This window comes from Dipteris shenzhenensis, chromosome 14 (genome assembly GCF_047967505.1).
Source record: "Dipteris shenzhenensis isolate YYH24624 ecotype China chromosome 14, Dip_SZ_1.0, whole genome shotgun sequence".
Classification (NCBI taxonomy): Eukaryota; Viridiplantae; Streptophyta; class Polypodiopsida; order Gleicheniales; family Dipteridaceae; genus Dipteris; species Dipteris shenzhenensis.
Window position 1 is genome coordinate 2,625,174 of NC_141609.1, and position 22,209 is coordinate 2,647,382.

The 22,209-nt window shown below is 44.4% G+C and overlaps 1 protein-coding gene across 1 annotated transcript in view; it reads left to right on the forward strand.

Moving 5' to 3' along the window:
* The window catches only part of LOC147894064 (uric acid-xanthine permease-like), a 91,192-nt gene extending 75,974 nt beyond the window's left edge, over window positions 1-15,218 (forward strand). Inside the window, exons 11-12 of the mRNA XM_087384631.1 lie at window positions 14,037-14,501; window positions 14,686-15,218. Coding sequence (XP_087240757.1) covers window positions 14,037-14,501; window positions 14,686-14,837 — 617 coding nt within the window. The 3' untranslated portion in view covers window positions 14,838-15,218. The remainder of the gene's footprint in view (window positions 1-14,036; window positions 14,502-14,685) is intronic.
* Window positions 15,219-22,209: the final 6,991 nt, after the last annotated feature.

Sequence of the window (22,209 nt, forward strand, 5' to 3'; positions counted from 1 at the left end):
TTCACTTTTTGTCCGCTCGTCGCTCGAGGGTTTTCGCTCAAAAAATGGAAACCCCCGCTTTGGGAGAGATGAAATTTGTTTTACACCTAGTTCAAAGAAAAATAAAGTTGTCTGGTCATGTACTTTTTCCCATGCTTTATGTCATCCTCCTGTTTCTTCTCATTGATCATGTCAGACACAAGCCCAACAGACGGTTTTTGCCCTTTTTTATCAGTCTTCGGTACTTCTTTCTGTTCACTTTTTTCCTTCATGAGCTGCTTTCTTTTCTTCTTATGTGGACATCCATGCACCTGATGGCCCTCTTCTCTGCAGTAAAAACATTTATTTTGCTCTCTAAACTTTTTGTCAACCTCATGGGCCGTGACCTGAAAACACACTGACGTCCTGCAACAAAGGTAGCTTTGTAAGGCTTACCGAACTTCTCCTTCTTTTTGAACTCTGCCTTTTGGCTGCCCTTAAAGCCACTTGCCCTTCCCTGTAATAAAGCATAAGCTGTGTTGGCATTTTCTATCAGCTGAGACGTGTTTGATACCTTTGATTTTGTGCAAAAATCCTGAATTTCTTTCGGCAATCCACATCAATATTTCTCTATCTACTCAGACAATGGAACATGCCGATAGGAACTAACTGGCAATAGTGCTTCCCAAAATTTTTTATTGTATTCTTCCGGATTGCGGCAACTATCAGCATCCAATTTATGCTAGGCAGTCATAATGTCGACTTCAAAGGTAGTAATCAACCATGCAGTTGAAATAACCTGCTTGAATTCCACCCAAGTCGCGAGATTGGTCCACCATTGTAGAGCATTACCATTCAAGAAAGCGGCCGCTTTTCTGACTTTTGAGGACTCAATGAAATTCCCACCTAAGTAGGCTGCATCAAACTGTTGTATAAACGTGAGAGATTTCAGCCTATCTTGACTTCCATTAAAGGTGTCAATTTTCACAGCTGCACCACCCGCTGTATAATCCTTCTACTTGCCCCTGGGTGTAAGATTGTCATAGACAGGTGCCTATAAATACGGAGGCTGCATAACATTACCAACAGTAGTGTAAAAGTCTTTCTTCCTATCTCGTCGTTTCTCACAAGATAAATCTCTCCTCGTCGTGTTAATTGTCACGGGCGATGGCTTTAGATTATTCCTCCCAGCCAACTCTCAGGAATCGTTGATGCATCATATTTCGTATATATTCTTCGTTATTTTCATTGTCCTTATCCCTGAGACCCACAATTCCCTAGATAGTTCTCCTTGCCAAATGTCAACATTTTGGCCTCTCCACCTGGTGCACCATTTTACCCCTCTCTTGGGGCACATTAAAATCCACTTGCCCCTTGGCATTATTGCACATTTAGGTGCACCTAGGCCTTAGCACTAAGAACTATCTAGTCAATGCCATTCCGCCCTCACCTAGGACCTTGGCAGTTACTTCTCTTGACCATTTAATTACGCACATTAACTATTACAAAAGTTGGTCATCTAAGAGAAAATGCCCACCGATCTATCCGAGGTCATGCTATCTCAGCTAGAGCATAACATTCCTTCCCTCTTCAAGCATCAGCGTCCTGGATGATGAAATCTGGAAACGCTCTCCGTAACTGGTATACGGATTCCCAGGTAGCTTCTGATAGAGGCTGACCATGCCATGCAACCAACACCGTGGGTATCTTCCGATTTCGTATCTGCATTGTTCCTCGGTCCAGGATTCTTGTTGGTTGGCGCTTTGCAATATCCTCTATCTCCTGAAACAAAACCACACCTTCGATTAGTGAGTCACCTGTACGCAAAAATTTCTTTAAGCGCGAAACATGAAAAACCGGGTGCACCTTACACCCCTGTGGCAATTCTAATTTATAGGCTACACTTCCTATTCTCTTTAGAATTAACCACGGCCCACAGTATCGAGGTGATAACTTAGCACACTCTCCTGAAGTCAACGACTTCGAGTGCGAAGGAATTCTGAGAAAAACTTTTTCTCCTTCTTCAAATACTCTTATAGACCGATTTTCATCCGCATACACCTTGGCTCTATCCATAGCCTGGCGGATATTAGCTCTCGCAAGTGCTAGCATCTCCCGCATCTGAACTACAAAGTTCGCGGCACTAGGCACTTTCTGAGGTACTCCAACTATAGTTGGATTGGCTGGTCTATAACCATAGTTCAGCTCACACGGACTGAACCCGGTAGATGAATGTTTCCTATCATTGTAGGCAAACTCCAATAATGGCAACCACTTTTCCCATGTATGTTGCCTCAACGACACATATGCCCTCAGCATATCTTCTAAAGTTTGGTTGACTCTTTCCGTCTGACCATCCGTCTCAGGATGATCCCCACTACTCATTCCTAACTCAGTCCTTAGTGTCTCGAATACCGCTGTCCAGAAATGACCGGTAAATCTGACATCTCGGTCTGACACTATGGATTTAGGCAATCCATGCAGATGAAATATATGTCTAATGAACAAATCCGCCACTTGCGGGGCACTAACAGACTCTCTAGTCGGAATGAAGTGAGCCATCTTGGTTAGACGATCAACCACCACAAGGATAGAATTATATCCTCCTTGTGTTGCAGGTAGCCCTACAATAAAATCCATGGAAATGCTCTCCCACTTACTTAGTGGTATTTCCAAGGGCTGTAAAAGTCCGGGTGGCTTCACCCGCTCGGCCTTACTTACCTGACACGAGAAACACCGTGTCACATATTCATGAATATGCTTTTTCATCCTTGGCCAAAAGAAATCTCGCTTCACGAGATCATATGTCTTCTCGACTCCTGGATGTCACGCACACGGGCTATCATGGCATTGTCGAATGACTCTCTGCCTGAGATCATTCTGACCAGGTACTACAACCTTGCCATTTCTAACTAGCATACCATCCCTTATGGTATATCTTGCATAAGTTTGGCCTTTTCTGGATGCCAGGTCATCCTTTTCACTTTCCCCGGGTTTTAACACATGAGCCTTAGGCCATAAGCTCTGGACAAACTCGTCCACCTTTTGAGTTTCTCTTATCTCGGTCATTAGAGCACTCTCTAATACCGTGAAACTCAGGTTGTGCATAATGCGAGACAACGCATCAGCAACCTTATTGTCTTTTCCTCTTCGGTACCGAATCGTTAGATTAAACTCCTGCATGAGCTCTGCCCACCTAGCTTGGCGGCCCCTCAAGTCAGGCTGTTTACAAAAATGTTTCAGAGTATCATGATCCACATCCACATAAAACTCTGAACCATACAAATAATGCCTCCATGTTTTCAAAGCATGGATAATTGCATACAACTCCAATTCATGAGTTGGCCAATTCCTTTGAGAGGGAGAAAGCTTCTTGCTTTCAAAGGCTACTGGCCTTCCCTCTTGAAGGAGAACTGCTCCTACCGCAATGCCACTTGCATCGGTTTCTAGGAACAACGGTTTCTGGGGATCAACTATTTTTAACACCGGTCCTGTGACCACAGCTTGTTTTATGGTGTTAAAACTTTCTTGTTGATTCTGTCCCCAAATAAAGGGTACTTTATCTGAGGTTAGATCAGTCAATGGCGATTCTATTCCGGAATATCCTTTGATATGCCTTCTATAAAACTGGACAAATCCCAAGAATGATCGCAACGCGGTCAGACTCTGAGGGATTGGCCAAGTTAGTATCGCAGCCACTTTCTTCGGATCCATTTCTACCCCCTGTGGAGTAATTATGAACCCTAAATACTCAAGCCTAACCAAGCCTAACCATACACAGTATAGTTTTCTTCTTATTCACATAGAGACTGGCTTTCCTCAAAGTACTGAACACTATTCTTAAGTGTTCATGATGCTCAGTAACACTTTTACTGAATATCAAGATATCGTCAATAAAATGTACTACGAACTTTCCGATATACGGACGTAGTAAATCGTTCATAAGCATGACGAAGGTCGCTGGAGCATTGGTAAGTCCGAAAGGCATTACCAAAAACTCATAATGACCAAACCTGCTCCTGAAAGCGGTTTTATGCACATCCTCGGCTCTAATTCGGATCTGATGGTAGCCGCACTTAAGATCTATCTTGCTGAAAATCACGGCTCCATGTAACGCATCTAGCAAATCATCAATCCGAGCCATCAGATACCTGTGCTTAACAGTGATATTATTCAATGCTCTGTAATCTATACAGAGGCGAAACGTATCATCCTTTTTCCTCTTTAATATCACTGGCGAAGCAAAAGGTGAGAAACTTGGTTGAATCTGCCCCAACTTGAGGTATTCTTCCAGTTGCCTACGCACCTCCGCTTCTTCAGCAAAACTCATTCTATAGGGAGGTCTATTTACAGGTTCTGCCCCCGGGATCAGTTCAATCTTATGCTGAACTTTCCGCTCTGGAGGTAACCCATAAGGTAGTTCATCCCTAAAACATTCAGAGAACTCCTCTGTTATAAGATTAGCCAGCTTGGCCATCTCACCACTTTGCGTAACATCAGTGCTAGCCGAAGAATCATCCACCGGCTCTACCGACGCTGTGCAAAGGAATAAGAACTCTACTTGAGCTTTTCTGATTTCCATCACGGAAACCAACGGTCCCTGAGGTATATCTTTTTCACCTCGTAAGACATAAAGCACATCATTCATCTTGAATTGATATACGTGCTTTTTCCAGTCAATGGCTGGATTCTTCCTAGAATGCCACGCCATTCCCAAGGCTATATCTGCATGAGCAAGCTTGGTCATTTCAAAATCAAGCTTCTCAGCATAGTCCTGAATCCGAAGCTCCAACTGGGTAACCCTTTGGTCCCATACTTCAGTTGAACTTCCATCGGCCATCCTGACTGTATACGCATAGTCAGATGGACTTGTCTTTAGTTTCAGCCTCTTCACGAGCTTGGAGTTAATCACATTGTGAGTTGACGCCGAGTCAAACAACACAATGACATCATGACTGGCCACTTGCCCTTTCATTTTAATTAACTCCGTATCATTGAAGGCTGTATACCCCGTTGCTGCGGGCTTAGATAGGATGTTATCAGGTGCACTCGTCACTAACTTAGCAAGAGATACACATAACAAACAAGGTACTAACCTCTGAGAAGGTCCTGCCAGTTGCATCTGCATATGTTCCGCACTGGGACTCTCCTGCATTTCTACGTTGCATTCAGATATTATCATATTAGCCGTGCGACGGTCTTTATTCAGTGGACAATCCTTCCACTGATGTCGCTGAAGGCAGCCGAAGCACAATCCTTCTTTTCTAGCTTTCTCTTTTTGTTCAGGGGTCAACGAGAACTTTGACCAAGCCCGGGCTGCCATTGGAGTTATCTTTCTTTTCACCCCAACGGTGGTACTTGTTTTTACTGGTCCCTCAACCGGCTTCACCTGCTTGGTTTGGCCACTTGGCTGCGAGACACTTGTCTTTGAAACCCATTTCCTCGGAAATCCCCCTTTTCTCGGGTGCTCATACTGAGTCCCTGCTTGCACAAATCCACCCGATCTGCCTCTGGCATCCTCATAGTTCAGGGCTACTGCTATAGATTCATCTAGTGTAGTCACATATTTAGCCCGAACTTCCATTTTGATCTTGTCGTTCAGTCCATAGATATAGTCTTTCAACTGAACCGACATATGGAGAGGGTCTGTTATTTTCATGACACATTCCCTGAATTTGTCAGTGTACTCTACCACTGACAAGCTCCTCTGACGAAGATTTCTATAAGCATCCCAAGCTCGGGACTCTTCATCAGGTGGGAGAAAGTGTTTCTTGAATTCAGCTTTGAACCCTTCCCAGGTGGTTGGAGCAACTTGATCCTTCTGTTGCTTTATCCACCATCTGTCCGCTGCCTCAATAAACAGGTGTGTGGCCTCGCGGATTTTCTTTAGATCGGATCTAATCTCACAAATGGCGAAGGCTTCTTCCCACTTGTGCAACCAAACCTCGATCACATCAGAGCTGCGCTCGGTCATCTGACCAACGTACTTCTCCGGTCTATAATTAGCGATATTAGGTACTTTGACCCTTGCGCGCTCTAAGGAATGTATACTGGGCTCTGGCTCTGCTGGAGCTTTGCCCTTATCAATCCTAGACGGTCTAGCCGACAAGGCTTGCACCATCTCCCTAATCTCATTTTGACCAGCATTCACTTGAAGTTGCTGGTTCATAATCTGCTGCAAAGCATCCTCTAATATCGAAATCCTACCAATCAATGTAGGTGCTGCCTGATGTGACATCTGTTGTGTAGACTGTACTCTAGACCCACTAGGATTCACTCTTGAATTCTGTCCTTCTGCCTCCATTTGTTGAAAAGGGGGAAAAAAAAAAAAAATTCTCCTTTTTTTTTAAAAAAAATTTTCTTTCTTCTCTTCTTATGCGAAAACTCCAAAAGTACAGCACTTCAAAATCCCTTCCTGTACAGGAACAAACTACTGCAAACTGAAAACTTGAAATATATATCCTAAAGGGAAAGAGATGCCCCCTGGATATCCTCGAAACTCGCAAAAAGACTCTGCCCTGTTGTATATACGGTTTGCAATCTTGACAGACCGAATCCCTTCAGAATTCCCGGTCCAAGTGCTGGCGACAGTCCTGTATATTTTTTTTCGATTAAACCAGATCTGCATCGGTTATCTCAGGACAATGTGAAGGACACCGGTTATGTGGGTAGTGAGAAGTCTGCTATCGTGTGTGCGCTGATCAACAAACCCAAGGGATGTTGAAAAAAAACTTCGGGTCTTTCATGGCCGTCATTCCGTTTCAATAATTCATCATCGCCTCCTGCTCCGCTATCCCGCTCTCAGCTAGGATCTCCCGGGACTCACTCCCTGCAACTCAAGGTCGCCGTTACGTTCCTCACCCGTGGCCCCTTTGCTGCTTACTATATTTACTTGTCGTTGGTTTACGCAGGTGGGCGCTTGTGTGATGGCGAAACGGAGCGAGCGTGTTCACGTTGTAGAACGAAAGGCGAAGGATTGTCACAGCCACCCCGTCGAAATTTTGGTTTTGAAGAACGATGAACGAAAACTTTAGTAGAATGGAATTCTCAGACCACCCTGCGAACCAATTTCCACCAACGTTCTTCTTCCCTCGACGCTGGTCTGATTACGCAGCCTTCCCTTCTCTTCTTAACCGAAGCTCTGATACCAAATGTAAAAGTCTTTCTTCCTATCTCGTCGTTTCTCACAAGATAAATCTCTCCTCGTCGTGTTAATTGTCACGGGCGATGGCTTTAGATTATTCCTCCCAGCCAACTCTCAGGAATCGTTGATGCATCATATTTCGTATATATTCTTCGTTATTTTCATTGTCCTTATCCCTGAGACCCACAATTCCCTAGATAGTTCTCCTTGCCAAATGTCAACATTTTGGCCTCTCCACTTGGTGCACCATTTTACCCCTCTCTTGGGGCACATTAAAATCCACTTGCCCCTTGGCATTATTGCACATTTAGGTGCACCTAGGCCTTAGCACTCAGAACTATCTAGTCAATGCCATTCCGCCCTCACCTAGGACCTTGGCAGTTACTTCTCTTGACCATTTAATTACGCACATTAACTATTACAAAAGTTGGTCATCTAAGAGAAAATGCCCACCGATCTATCCGAGGTCATGCTATCTCGGCTAGAGCATAACAAGTAGGTGGACTCTTTTCATTGTTAATGGTAGGATTGACCGTTCCTGGTCATATTGCATTCATTCCAGGCATACCAGAAAAATTTCCCATCATGCTAGGCATAACAACCTGCATCCATGGCTGTGTGCAAATATTACCGTACATCATATTAGGCATTGAGAGATCTCAACAACGGAAGCCGAATGGAAGAGGGTGAAAGAGAGGGAGAGCCAGAAGAGAGAGTCACACACGTTTTGGTGGGTGCAAAACACCCTAATCTTCTATGTCATCCATATATATATGTGTTTGAGTATTGTACATAATCGGGGTTAAGGTACAGTGGCCTTTAACCCCCACAGCCTCCCACTTAAAGGCCAATGTGCCTTTAAGGGAGAACAACCAATGAGCATACTATCCAATGCCCATCAATACACGACAATACTCAAACCGCTGACTAGGTAGACTCTTTGTCAGCATATCTACAGAGTTATCATCTGTATGAACCTTGACAAGCTTTATGTGCTTGTCCTCAAGTACCTTCCTGATAAAATGGTACCTGACCTCAATGTGTTTGGTCTTTGCATGAAAGACCGGATTCCGTGCTAGCTGAATAGCACTCATGAAATCACTATGCAATGTCAGTATACCTGTATGAATCCCCAAATATCTCACTAGCTGATCAAGCCATATAGCCTCCTTGCAACCCTCTATGGCTGCAACATACTCGGCCTCTGTTCTCCTCGGCCAACAAGCTACCCACAACATCATCAAACTTCAGTACTCCACCAGGTGCAGAGTTACTGACAGTTGTACGGAAGGTATCCCATGAGGATGGCAATGAACATAAGAGAAATATTGCCTTAGTCTCCACAACAAATATCATCTTCTGAGCCTGAAGCTGGCGGAAAATAATATTGAATTCATTCAAGTGAGAAGCAATGGAGACCCCTTCCTTCATCTGCAACTCAAACAACCTCTTCATGAGGTAAACTTTATTAGAGGCAGTTTTCTTCTCGTAAGTAGCACATAATTTCTTTCACAAATCTTCCGTAGTCTACTACTGTGAAATAAACTGACTCTGCAAGATGAAGTCTAATAGTAGACTTTGCTAATGCATCCAACTCATTCCAATCATCCTTAGACATATCTACAGGCTTAGCTTCAATCCCTGCCAAGGGTTTAATCTGCTTCTTTTGAATAAGCACATCCTTTATCTGTTCTTTCTACAAAGAAAAGTTTGTTCCATCAAACTTTTTAATGCTAAAAAACTCCTTTTCAGACATGGAAGAGTATGCCATGATGCGAATGAAACAAAATCCCAACTGCTAGTACCTGCAAGAGAGAAATCACACCAAATACTAGGTACATCCAATATGTCTGCCTTAATGAAGGATAGTGTCACCAAAACTCAAGGCTCAAAGCATCAAAAAATGCATTTGACTCATGTGCATATACTATGCATCCATATGAGCAAAACTGGCCCAAAAGAAAATGTCAATCCACAATGACAAAACAATGGCAAATATAATGCCAATAAGAGCCAAATGCCTCAAGCATAAACACCGTCCATGGGCATAAGCATCAATAATGTCTCATTCAAGAGATCATAGCACAACCTGTGCATCCAACCTGTGCATCCACTGCAATATGTCAAAGCTGCCCCTCAGCATAAAATAGCATCTGTGTGCTAAATGTCCATCAATAAAGCATCCCACAAGGCAATCTGGCCCTATCAGCGCATCCAATAAGGATCGCAATGCATCCAAATGGCCTGTAAAGCATCCATTGCAACCCAATGCGAACCACAAATGAGCGCACATGGCTCAATGTGATCTGCATAAGGTATATCCAAGAAATCATGGCCCCACGGCAATGACCGCTAGTAAAAATAGAACCTGGGATGTCTCAAAACATGGGCGTCACTACATAATCAAACTCAATAAGACAATCTACAAATATCTCTCTTCTGTTACAACTCCAAAATCTCATCCAAGGATGGAGTAAGAGCCAGTCAACCCTTGCATTTCTTTGCAAAAATGAACCTTAGGAAACTTAACCTTAGCCAAAATGCCACATAGCAATCAATGAGAAGGTCTTAAAAACTTTGAGAAATTTCCTTCAAAGAGACGACGGAAAAACACAGAGAATCACAACTCCCTCGATTCTTCATGGAATGGCAAGCAGCTTTGAAGACATATGTTTCAGGCAGTCCCGGATCCAACGGAACAGACAGCTCGACAAATGGAGGCCCGGATGTGGAGTTTCCACTCATACAGAAAATGATGGAATGAAGACATTGGAGTAGACACAGCTTCAGAACTTCACGGAATCGGAAGTAGCTTCACAGGTAGAAGTTTTGGACTGCTCTGAATCCACTGGGAGTGTCTGAACTGCAATTGGTGGCATGGATATGGAGATCCAACACATGAAATCCGCGCAGAAAATTGAATTTCCTCACTTTTTGCAGGAGCTGTAACTTTTCACCGAAAACTCGGATGACAGAGATGTAAAAACGAAAAATGAAGTACTCAAAGTATTCTACAACTTTGCTTTAGATCTCAGGGCAAGATTCAGCTTCTAAAGAAAGATATTTTCATCACAATACTCTCAGGTCTAAAATAGATTGTCTTTTGCCCTCCAAAACCACCTACTGGCTTGCAAAAAACCACTCAGAGAACTTTCCAAAGGTTTCTGCAAGGTCTCTGCACATATGGATGCTAGTAAAGACACCCAATGGAGCTTCTCCTTCTTCCCACAGAGCTGTAGCAACAGACTTCGGGCTCCAGGCTTACACCCGAGCTCAGCTAGAACACCCGAGCTTTGATACCAGTTGAGAGATCTCAACAACGGAAGCGGAATGGAAGAGGGTGAGAGAGAGAGAGAGAGCCAGAAGAGAGAGTCACACAAGTTTTGGTGGGTGCAAAACACCCTAATCTTCTATGCCATCCATATATATATGTGTTTGAGTATTGTACATAATCGAGGTTAAGGTACAATGGCCTTTAACCCCCACAGGCATTCCACCAAACATCGGACCCTGATAGCCCTGCATGCTAGGCTGAAATCCAAAAGGAAAAATTTCAGGTATTCCCATGTCTTTGCTCAGGCTGTCCAACCATAGCCTAAAAAACTAAACCTCCCCCAAAATAGCCTAAATGCATGGAAGACTAAGGGAAAGTTTGCTGTCTTGAATTGAAAAATGGAAAATTATGGGCATTCCCACTAGGACCACAGGCAAGAGGCTTCATGCTAGGCTGCTGCCTTTATTTTTTCTTTTTCATGCGCCCTGAACTGTGCATCAGCATTTTCCTATTCAACTTCATTCGCTTCATCTTGGGAACCCTTAGTGGCATGCTCCGATGGAACATATTGTTCCTCATCATCCTGATCTTCTTCTTCGTCCCACCATGGATTGTATTGAAAAGACTCAAAGTCGGCTTCCCGATCACTGCTATGTGCCATGTCTGTAAAATTCTCTTGGCTGTAAATTAATTGCAGCAACTAGTATTTGCTTTTGTGGCCCAAAGAAACCATGGGCTCACCCCCTTGAGAAAGATGGTGATGTCCTGGCAATGGAACCACTGAAACCGGCCTTCGGGACATCCAAAGGGCAGTGAACAGATAACAACCAGCAAATACTTAGCTTTCAGCCACTTAGAAAATATCCACGACACTAAATAATTCCAAAGCAATATTGAGGAGCTAGATTGCCCATTTCTGCACCAGACACCAGATTGGCCTTAAACTTAGCGCCACTAGATTGGCCCTAAACTTAGCGCCCCTTTCAGTATTTCTTTATCTTTTATTCAGAAGGCATCAAAAATACAATAAAAGTACTCCCGTGCATGCGACCAAAAACAGCCAACCAAATAATCCATTCACAGGCACTTCCATCTTGCTATGCAAACCGTTCTAGTCTCAAAAAGGCATCCCAATCCAGTGCAACTTTCCATAGGTACCTTTCGTCTATATATGTTTGATGTGTTCTAACCCTCCAAAGGAGTCTTGGCAGGAGAGAAAATCAGCCAAGACTGTCTTGGTAGCTCCAAAGGAGTCCTGGCAGGGCAGAGGCCAGCAAAACAGCCAACCTTGGCTGTTCCTAGCTCATGGAAAGGTCAGCTGCAAGCAAGGCAAGAAACTATGAAGGTTCTGAGACAACTGTAGGGCTTCTGGAAGGCAGATAGCTGAACAAACGACTCTAGAGACCTTAGAGCAGCAACAAGCAAGTAGGAGAATTGATATAGAGCAGTTCCCAAGCAGTTTGGCAGTCGAAATCAGCAGCAACAGCCCTGGAAGAGGTGGAAAAAGCAAAACGATTTGCTTTTGCCACCCCTCAGGACCCTTGCAGTCCAATCCTAAAAGGCGATTTGAATCTGGTAGCAGCCTTGCACCCAAGAAGGCTGGAACACTGCTTTCATCTAGTTTTGGGAGCTTGGAGCAGCTCAAACAGGTGCGAATTCAGAAAACCCTCAGTCTGGAGACCCTGGAGTGGACTTGGAAGCAGCGAAATCAGATCTAGCAGCTCCGATAGGCCTCTGGCAGATGTGACTCGGTAGATTCTCCCTCCTGGAAGCAAAAATGAATTTCCTGGCAGCTCCAAACAGCCTGATTTTGGTAGGCGCCTAGCTTGGAAGGCTTTTGGGAAGGGAATGATTCAGATGGGGCTCTAGGAAGGTGTGGATAGCATGCATGCAGCAAAAAGGAGATTCCCTAGTGAAGCTAGCTGCTCTGGAGAAGATTGGACGTCAACTGGCTTGGCCCCCACTCCAATTGATCTTGGAATAACTGCCTTTGCTTGCCCTGCACGTCACCTGTGCCATGTGGCCTCCAAGCCCGATTTAGCTAGAGGGATTTTTACCCCTCTTTACCCTTCAGATCCTTGCCTTGGCCCATGGAATTAATTCCACTGAAGTGTCCTTTGAATTGTTTTTATCAATTTGAGGCTAGGACAATCACTATAAATTCCTAAAGCTTAGAAATTCACGTCCCCGTGACAAGCCCAAAAGAAGCTCCGATCCTGGCTAGGAACTCGATGGCACACCTGAGGCAGACCTGGGAATTTGATGAGGAGTGAAGTCCTTTGCATGTCCTCCTCTATAGGGTCGAATCCTAAAGAGAAGAGCTTGAACTTGAAGGAGATCTTACTAGCTTTGAGAATTGTGCTCACAGCTCTAGGAGAGTCAAAGGCCGTTTGAAGGAAACCTCGAATATTAGAAGGGTGTGGGGTGAGGTCCGAAGGTAGCATCTTGTCCCTAGCTTGTGATCCGGAGGGTGGGACCCATGAATATGTGCAACGAGGGTGGTGAATCTCTCAAACTCCACATCCTTTTGAAGCTGCAACAACTAGTCTTTGGAAAAAATGCACGTTGTCGTGGCCGGTGGATGTGGGTGAGGATTGACTAAATGGGTGGCTATTTGTCAACCGAGGGCGGAAGGTTGATTCAAACAATAAATAATGCTGTGTCCATTGCTAAGATAATGGGAAGGGGCTGAGGGAAGGGGAGGGCTGAGAGAGGAGGGGATGATAGAGAGGAGGGAGGGCGCGGAGGAGCTGACAGAGGGGGAGGGGAAATGGGTGAGGAGAGGGGGGTAGGATTAGGCAGTGGGAAGAGGGGGGAGGAGGAGAGGGAAGCAGCACGGGAGAGGGGCTGATGGTGGGAGGCGAGGGAGGCTGTGGGGGGGGGGAGAGGGCAGTCAAGAAGTGGGGGGTAGATAGGCAAGGAAGGGGATTGTGGGCAGCGGGGGGGGAGGAAGCGATGGGGAGCTGTTGCAGCTTCAGTTGCTTGAAAGAGGAGAAATTTTGACTATGGATGCAAAAGTGATAGTCCTAGTTGGGTACTCTCAGCCAGTCAGCGCCACTCCCAAGAATTGATAAGTCTAGGATTGATCTTGTTCCTACCTTTAAATAAAAGCTAGGGAGAGGTCCACTCCTCTCAAGATTGTCTTTTTTGTAGAAATAGTTTATTTACAAGAGAGGTTTAAAGCCCTCTATTATGTTGTGTATTAACTTTTAGGCTCATTCTAGAGAATGGGTTTTGGACCACTTGCTTAGTTTAGTTAAAAATTAATGTTGTTGATGGGACCTTGCACATTTCCTGTGTGCCATTAACATTCAGAAGACCCTTAGATATGTTTCGACTCTGCAAACCTAATAAGCTTAAAGTTTTAAGAAATTCATTTTTATAATGTAATCAGTTAGCGGTTTCATTTTACTTAGGTTTAGGAACTACTAGTTCGGATTTCTAGACAAGGCAATGATTCCTGTACATGGTCAGATAGAATATCCCAGCATACAGGTGTAAAATTGGTATCAAAAGGCTATATGGGCCCATGACGTCCTGATCTACCTTGAAAAACTTGGTAAACAGCCATACAAAGATGGACCTCTACCAAATTTCCCTTGAATGATCAGTATATATTGATGATGTGATTCTTAACTGCTGCATCCACTGTTTGCCCAGGACCTGAATTTGAAAGATCAATACAAGGTGCATTGCTTTCTGATGGTTTGAATGCATTCTGGGCGGCGCTGGGAACATCAATACCATTGACAACCTATGCTCAAAACAATGGAGTCATTTCCCTGTCTCGTTGTGCATCTCGGCGAGCAGGATATGCTTGCTGTGTGTGGCTGCTCCTATTGGGAGTGTTTGCAAAATTTGCAGCCATCTTTATTACAATTCCAAACTGCATTTTGGGTGCCATTACAGCTTGTCTAGTTGCAAGTGTGGTGGTATCAGGAATACATGTCCTAAACTTAAGAGAAGGTTTAACCCGCAGGAATCGTTTTATTGCAACATTTGCTGTGGGAATTGGTCTTGGAGTAAATTTGGTGCCTGCTTGGGTGAATATTTCTGGACAATCTGGCTATCCCAATGAGGGTAACTTCTGGCCTGTAAATCCACACTGGAGTCCTGGATATCGAGGTAATCTCTCTCTCTCTCTCTCTCTCTCTCTCTCTCTCTCTCTCACACACACACACGCGCGCGCACGCACGCACCCATGATGTGAGCACATGGAAGGGTCTGTATCTAGGAGTTTTTTACATTGAAAAAAGTGTAAATGTTGGCATGAATCTATCGTCTTTAACTCGATTTGTTTTTTGGACAGGGTTGCGAGATTCAATAATATTATTTATCAGTAGTGGCTTCTCATTGGGAGGATTTACAGCATTTTTTCTGAATCTGATATTACCATCTGAAAGTGAAAAAGGGCTGCAACACACACAAGAAAACCTGAAGATAGATTCCAATGTGATTTAATGTTCAAAAGAAACGATCCTGCAATTGAAATGACTTCTGTGTCATCTGATCAAAAGAACAAAACTGGATGCATGGGTTAGCAAAAAAATTGTTTGTGCCTAAACGATCTGTGATAAGAGTATTGAAGAGACCCAACATAACTACGGTGAATAACCAATGCATCCATTGGGCAGTCATTCACAATCTGACCTGTCCTTTAGCTTGAGTAAACCCATGCAAAAACTGAACCCTATATCGTTTCACAGCTCTGTTTCTAAGCATTGATCAAGAGTCGCAATTTCAAGCTTCATAAAATTCAGAATACTCAGTATTATCAAAAGCATGGTGCTGTCACAGATCCATGCATAGCAAGCTCCTGATAAGAAAAGTCTCTCTCTCTCTCTCTCTTAGATTGCATGCAGCTACTGTGGACGTTGACACAACCATCCCTAGATCCCTGTTGGTTCTCCAATAGACATCATCTCGTTTCATTCTCCCCCCTCCCTAGCCCCTTCTCTCTCCGTCTATAGTTCTGCCTCCCATAGACGCTAACAAATTCATTATCATATCATTACATGTTGACCCTATCAGGGAGACTTGAAATAAAGATGTCCACACACATGAACTTCTCATCCTTTTCGACCAACCACCACAGGTATAGGAGCTCACATCAAGGAGGTATTGCACACACGCTCGCAAGCATGCTCGGCAACACAAACACATGAACTATTGTTGTTGACATCTAATTTTAGAGCTGCTACATGTAACGTTTTCGTGGACTCACCTTTGAGTGGACATTAGTAATATCATATCATATTCTCTCTCTCTTTCTCTCTCTCTCTCTCTCTCTCACACGAGACCTCCATCCCTGTCCTGGCAGCCGCCCTTGGTAGTGTGCTCTCCGTGAGCCTTGGCGCCGTCGAGGCTGCGTCGCCATCGCCACATGCCTTCCCTAGTGAGCTGCGCCATCATCACAGCCCCATTGTGGGTTCTTGCGTCACTGAGCAGCAGCTTTGCTGTGCCATAGGCCGCCCCTCTGTGCGACCCTCCTACTCAGCAACGCTGACTAGAGCTCCCTGCGTTCACCTCTAGGATGCTATTGCTGCGTCGTGCACTGTGCACCAGGCTGCACGACAGCTTTGGGCAGCCCGCAACAGCCTATAATTTGGCGTAGGCCAAGCCACATCAAATCCTAGAGGTGGACGTGGGGAGCTCCAGTTGGCGCTGCTGAGCAAGAGAGTCAAGCAAAGGGGTGGATTATGGCACAGCAAAGCTGTCATTCGGTGACAAAGAACCCATGGGGGGCTGTGACGATGTCGCAAGCCACTGGGGGCCTGTGACGATGGCGATGCAGCAACGATGGCGTAGCGAGGGGCCTCTATGGCGCCAAGGCTCACGGAGAGCACGTAGCCAAGGGCGACTGGCAAGGACGGGGATGGAGGGGGTTGGCAGGGCGGGGATGGGGGCAGAGAGAGAGAGAGAGAGAGATTAGGTCACATCAATGTAAATACAATGGGAGTGAGACCCGACCACTGGATGGGGTACTTTTGGAGGGGAAGCCACTTGGTTGTGTGGCACACGTATGCATGTTCCCTCTATGATGCCCAGATGCAAACACCACCGGATATGTCGTCTATGCCTAGGCCCACTACTTGCCACTTGTTTACCACATAGAATGTATGAGTAGCACTTCGCAGATTACACAATTGGAGAGCACATGATGGCCTACGGACTGAGTACTTTGCACATTAGCACAAATGTTCAATCGGGCAATGTTCAATCGGGCTTCAATCGGGCTGTATACCACGGTTTCTCACATGCTTGGAGCACTACCAATATTGTACTGATACACAAAGCCAGATCACCAACACTCTTTGGGCTTTACATTGATGAGGTCACTTCCTTCATAGACCGCCTGGGAGTGAAGGATCACTATTGGCCATCTCATGATACAGATATTGCTATACGCCAATGACATAGTCCTTATCTCATTCTCAGCAGAGGGGCTACATAGACACTTGGAGGCCCTAGAGGTGTTCTGCAGACAGAGAGACGTGACCATCAACCTTGGGAAGACCATCAACCTTGGGCTGCAGAGAACTTGGAGGCCCTAGAGCTGTTCTGCAGATAGACCTGACCATCAATCTTGGGAAGACCAAGGTTATGGTCTTTAATACCTCATATGCAGTGCTCCGTTGACTCAGCTTCACTTATCGAGACGAGCCAGTGGAGATAGTGTAGTCCTACACCTATTTAGGAGCAGTCTTCATAGGACCCATTTTCACTATGACACATGTAGCCCATGCACGACCCATACGAGGGCAAGGTGCTCTAGTCCGATTGGAGAGGCAGTGCTCCCAGGCACACTTTCAAGATCCACCGACGAAGTGCCGGCTCTTCGATACACTAGTGCGGTTGATTGCCATGTATGCAACACCCTTCTGGGGATGTGACCTACCAATAGCAGAGTGGAGGATATTTGAGCAGCTACAAGTGACTATGGGATCTAGGATGATTCGGAGCAAGCCCTCAGTCCCACATGAGATGGTACAGGCAAAGTTTGCCATGACACCACTACAGATTGATGCCATCTTTGAGACGGTGACATTCACTCAGAGTCTGAGAATCACTCCAATCAAGACTACTAAGGCTGGCGCTGGAGTCATCCAAAAGACTAGCTGAGATCGCGGCAGACACATGGTGTGCACGTATATCCACATGGTTAGCCAGACACGAGATTTGGATGGAGAGGCTCCCTCCCTTTTAGTACAGTATGGATGCACCCCCTGAGTCGATTTCACGAGATGAGATTAATCGTATCATACAGATAGACATCTTGGGCTTATGGGGGGAGCTCAGGAGCTTCCCACCAAGAGGCAGTTCTACTGCAACCATTTCTTGAGAGTCTCGGAGGAGGGATTCATCATCATACCCCAGTATCTCGAGGACAGGGGAGTCTCACACACACTGAGGATCGCCATTGGGCAAATGCAGGTTTCATCCGATCAGCTAAGGATTGAGACAAGGAGAGTAGAATGTATACCTAGAGAGTACCGAATCTACATGTTAGGCATGCTAGGATTGATTGAGGCAGAGGAGCACTTTCTCTATGCTTGCCTAGCCTACTACGAGATCCGAGGATGATACCACTGTCTTTATCAGGATTGGGAGTGGGTTCGGCCCACTGTTGCGACTGATCCACTTCCATGGCCAGGCCTACATTAGGCTCTATCTACTTGAGATTGTTCTCCTTATGACCCTCGTAGACAAGATGTTGCTTGATCGATCTGGGATCCCTCTCTACCTACCCGTGCGTCTATTAGAGAACACACCCTTAGCACACTTAATGCCTGGGCCTTAGCTATGCCCGTGAAAAGTAGCTTTATAGGGTAACACGTAGAAGCGATCAGTGAGCTGACGGGAGGGGGAGGGACCGAATGGGAATACTCGTGTGGATGTCCAAAAAGGTCCGTTATCGAGCTAAAACTAGGCCACCATAGGGAGACCTTGCTATGACAGATCAGGGAGTAGTAGGAGGGGACCAGACCACAAGATACAAATGCTGACCCAGACACAGCGGCATGTCACATATTTCTATGCATTTGAGTCAGCTCCAAGATAGTGGGGTGGAGGAGGAGCTAGCTGATATGCGGGCGGTATGGATTGCTGAGAGAGGATTGTAGAGGCTACCCGTGACACGAAGGGTGACCAGAGTACACTCGATTGAGGTCCGACCTATCACCGCTTTCTTCAGAGAAGGCTTTCCAAGGCGAGAGGTCACTTTGAACATAGCTCAGCGAGTTCAGAGACCGAGGAGACCATGCCCTCCTCCGCCACCACGATGTGAGACGATTAGACAGACGCAGATCTGAGAAATCTTCACTGCTCATAGACGAGCCACCATAGTGCCGAGTTTCGGATTATGAGATCCTCTCCCACTACCAGCTCTCTTTCTACTTCAGATAGCACACGATATGACATGACATGATATGATATGATACGACATGTTTTGGCATTTGATTTTGCTTGAGCTATTGAGCTCTTTATTTCAGCATAGTACTCAGCAAGGGCCTTCACATGCCCTTTGCTCCAACCCTTTGTGGCTTGTATGAGTTTTTTTCCTTTTGGTGTTTTCGGCACTTTGTCCCATAGGTTCGTGAGGCCTACCGTAGATGTTAATCTCTCTCCCTCTCTCTCTCTCTCTCTCTCTCTCTCTCTCTCTCTCTCTCTCTAGGTTGTATTTGTCACACCCACGGATGTTAACATGGTCCTTGTCATCATAACATCATTATAATCCGCCCCCCTTCTCTCTCTCTCTCTCTCTCTCTCTCTCACACACACACACACACACACACGCGTGCGCGTGCACTTTTTTTGTTGTTGAAGATTTTGAAACTTTATGTTATAGAGTAACTATCCTAAAACGAGATGTGCCAAAGTACATTAGTAGAATATCTTACTGTATGACAAGTATACATCAGGGTTTGAGTTTGTAGTCAATCAAAGAGACATTGCTACAAGGAGAAAGTAGAGAAAGTAGGATGAATGTTAAGAACCTGGGTTTGCAGACAATCCTTTGATTGTCTGTGAACCCAGGTTCTTAACATTCATCCTACTTTCTCCTTGTAGAAGTCTCTCTGTGATTGTATGCAAACTCAGGCTCTGATGTATACGTGTCATACAATGAGATCTTCTGTTGATGTACTTTGGGATGCACGTGTCATACAGTGAGATCTTCTGCTGATGTACATGCCCCAAAGTACATCAGCAGAAGATCTCACTGAGCAGTCTCTCTTTGATTGTCTGCAAACCCAGGTTCTTAACATTCATCCTACTTTCTCCTTTTAGAAGTCTCTCTTTGATTGACTGCAAACTCAAGCTCTGATGTATACGTGTCATACAGTGAGATCTTCTGGTGAGCAATCTCTCTTTGATTGTCTGCAAACCCAAGTTCTTAACATTCATCCTACTTTCTCCTTTTAGAAGTCTCTCTTTGATTGATTGCAAACTCAGGCTCTGATGTATACGTGTCATACAATGAGATCTTCTGCTGATGTACTTTGGCACATCTCGTTTAGAGAGAAGGGAGGGCGAATTATCCCATAATGGATGCGTCAATTTTACGAGCAAAAACCTATGAGCAGGTTTATTCAAGCGTGTTTTTCAAGAGATTTAAAAAATTACATTTCTTTAGGAAATGGTTTTTACACGTTTATCTTCACTAGAACTAGATCCCTTTATCATAAAAATATACATACTAGTTATTCGTTCATTTTTAATTAACATCAATTTTCTTATTCATAGACATCCCTTTGTACCCTTGTTATTACCTTAAAAAAGTGTTTAAAAATAATTCCTTTAAGAAACATCCCTCATAATCACTCTCAATGTAATAATATTATACATAGCTAATTACCTATTAAACACATTTATATCATATTTCTAGTATTTTTATAGCATAAATAACAAGATATATATGGACATGTTTCTAAAGAAGTTTAAATTACTATAAATAAGTATTAACTTGGGCTTATATATCACTCTCATAAAATACACGTAATAATTAATACTATATGCAAGATTTTTCAAAATGTAACCCAATATATGTGCAAAAATGGGGTTTTTCGATCAATTTGAGTGGTTGAATGACTATATTTGGACATTGGATGTGAAAGTTATGTCACTTCTAAAAGTGTTGTCCAAGGTAGTTTCGCCAGCGAAACTACCTTGGAAGACCTACTTCAAAGGGGTTTCGCTGGCGAAACTACCTTGATGCTTGCTTCAATGAGTTTTCTTTGGAGAAACCCTTTCATGAAGATAGGTTGAGAGAGTTTTTCAATGTCATCCCCTTTTAAGTAAAAGTTGTAAGAAAGATCATAAGGGAATTTTCATAGAGAAGTCTACTCTACATCTTCAAAAGCGTTCCATTATGTTCTCACCATTCCCAAAGATTCACGTAGAGTTTGTATATAAAATAGGCATTGCTATAATACTTTGCATATTTCTATGTGAAACTATGTTTTCTTCCGATTCATTTTTGCCATATTTTTGCATAGTTGAAGTTTTTTTTTTCTTTTGCTCGGACACTCGGAAGATTTTGCTCGCAAAATGCTCGTCCCCATAATGATGTTATGATGACAAGGATCATGTTAACATGTCGTAAAAAAAAAAAAGTGTGCACGGTGTGTGTGTGTGTGTGTGTGTGTGTGTGTGTGTGAGAGAGAGAGAGAGAGAGAGAGAGAGAGAGAGAGAGAGAGAGAAGGGCGGGGTGGATTATAATGATGTTATGATGACAAGGATCATGTTAATATCCATGGACCTGACAAATACAACCTAGAGAGAGAGAGAGGGGGGGAGAGAAAGAGAGTAAGGGGGGAGAGAGAGAGAGAGAGAGAGAGATATTAACGTAAGCGGAAGGCCTCGCGGGCCTATGGGACAAAGTGCGAAAAACACCAAAAGAAAAAAATCTCATACAAGCCACAAAGGGCTAAAGCAAAGGGCTGAGTACTATGCTGAAATAAAGAGCTCAATAGCAGTACATATACTTAGAGAGTAGTGGATCTGCATGTTATGCACACTAGGAGAGATTGAGACAGAGGATCACTTTCTTTGCGCCTGCCCAGCCTACTACGAGATCTGGGGGTGATACCATTATCTTTATCAAGATGGAAGTGGGTTCGGCCCATTATAGTGACTGATCCACTTCCATGACCAGGTTTGCATTGGGCTCTATCTACTTGAGATTGCTCTCCTTATGACCCTCGTAGACAAGCTATTGCTTGATCGATCCGAGATCCCTCTTAGCCTAGAGAATGATGGGTTGATCTTTCTTACCTAGAGAACACACACTTAGCATGCTTAATGCCTAGACCTTAGCTATGCCCATGGAAAGTAGCCGAATAGGGCAACACGTAGAAGCGGTCAATGAGCTAATGAGAGGGGGAGGGACCACATGGGAATACTTGTGTGGATGTCCGTTATCGAGATGAAACTTGGGCCACCATAGGGAGACCTTCTGCGATAGATCAAGGAGCAATAAGAGGGGACCAGATCACAAGATACTGAGTTTGACCAAGCACAGTGGCATGTCACAGATTTCTATGCTTCTGAGTCAGCTCCAAGCCACTCGAATCCTCTTCATTATGCTCATTGATTATCTTTGATCCCATGAGCCAACATAATATGCAATCTCCACCTTTGACTTTACCATGAGATTTTTTGTCATAATTTTGGGAGATGGTGCTAAAATGGCATCTATATTGCACCTATATTTTATCAAGCAACTTCTTGTTTTTCAATTTTATACCTTTCTTCTGTTGCAGCCATTCATCCAATTTGTTGGTAGGTGATTCACCTTCTACCTTTGCACCACCAAGCATGCAAACATCGCTTG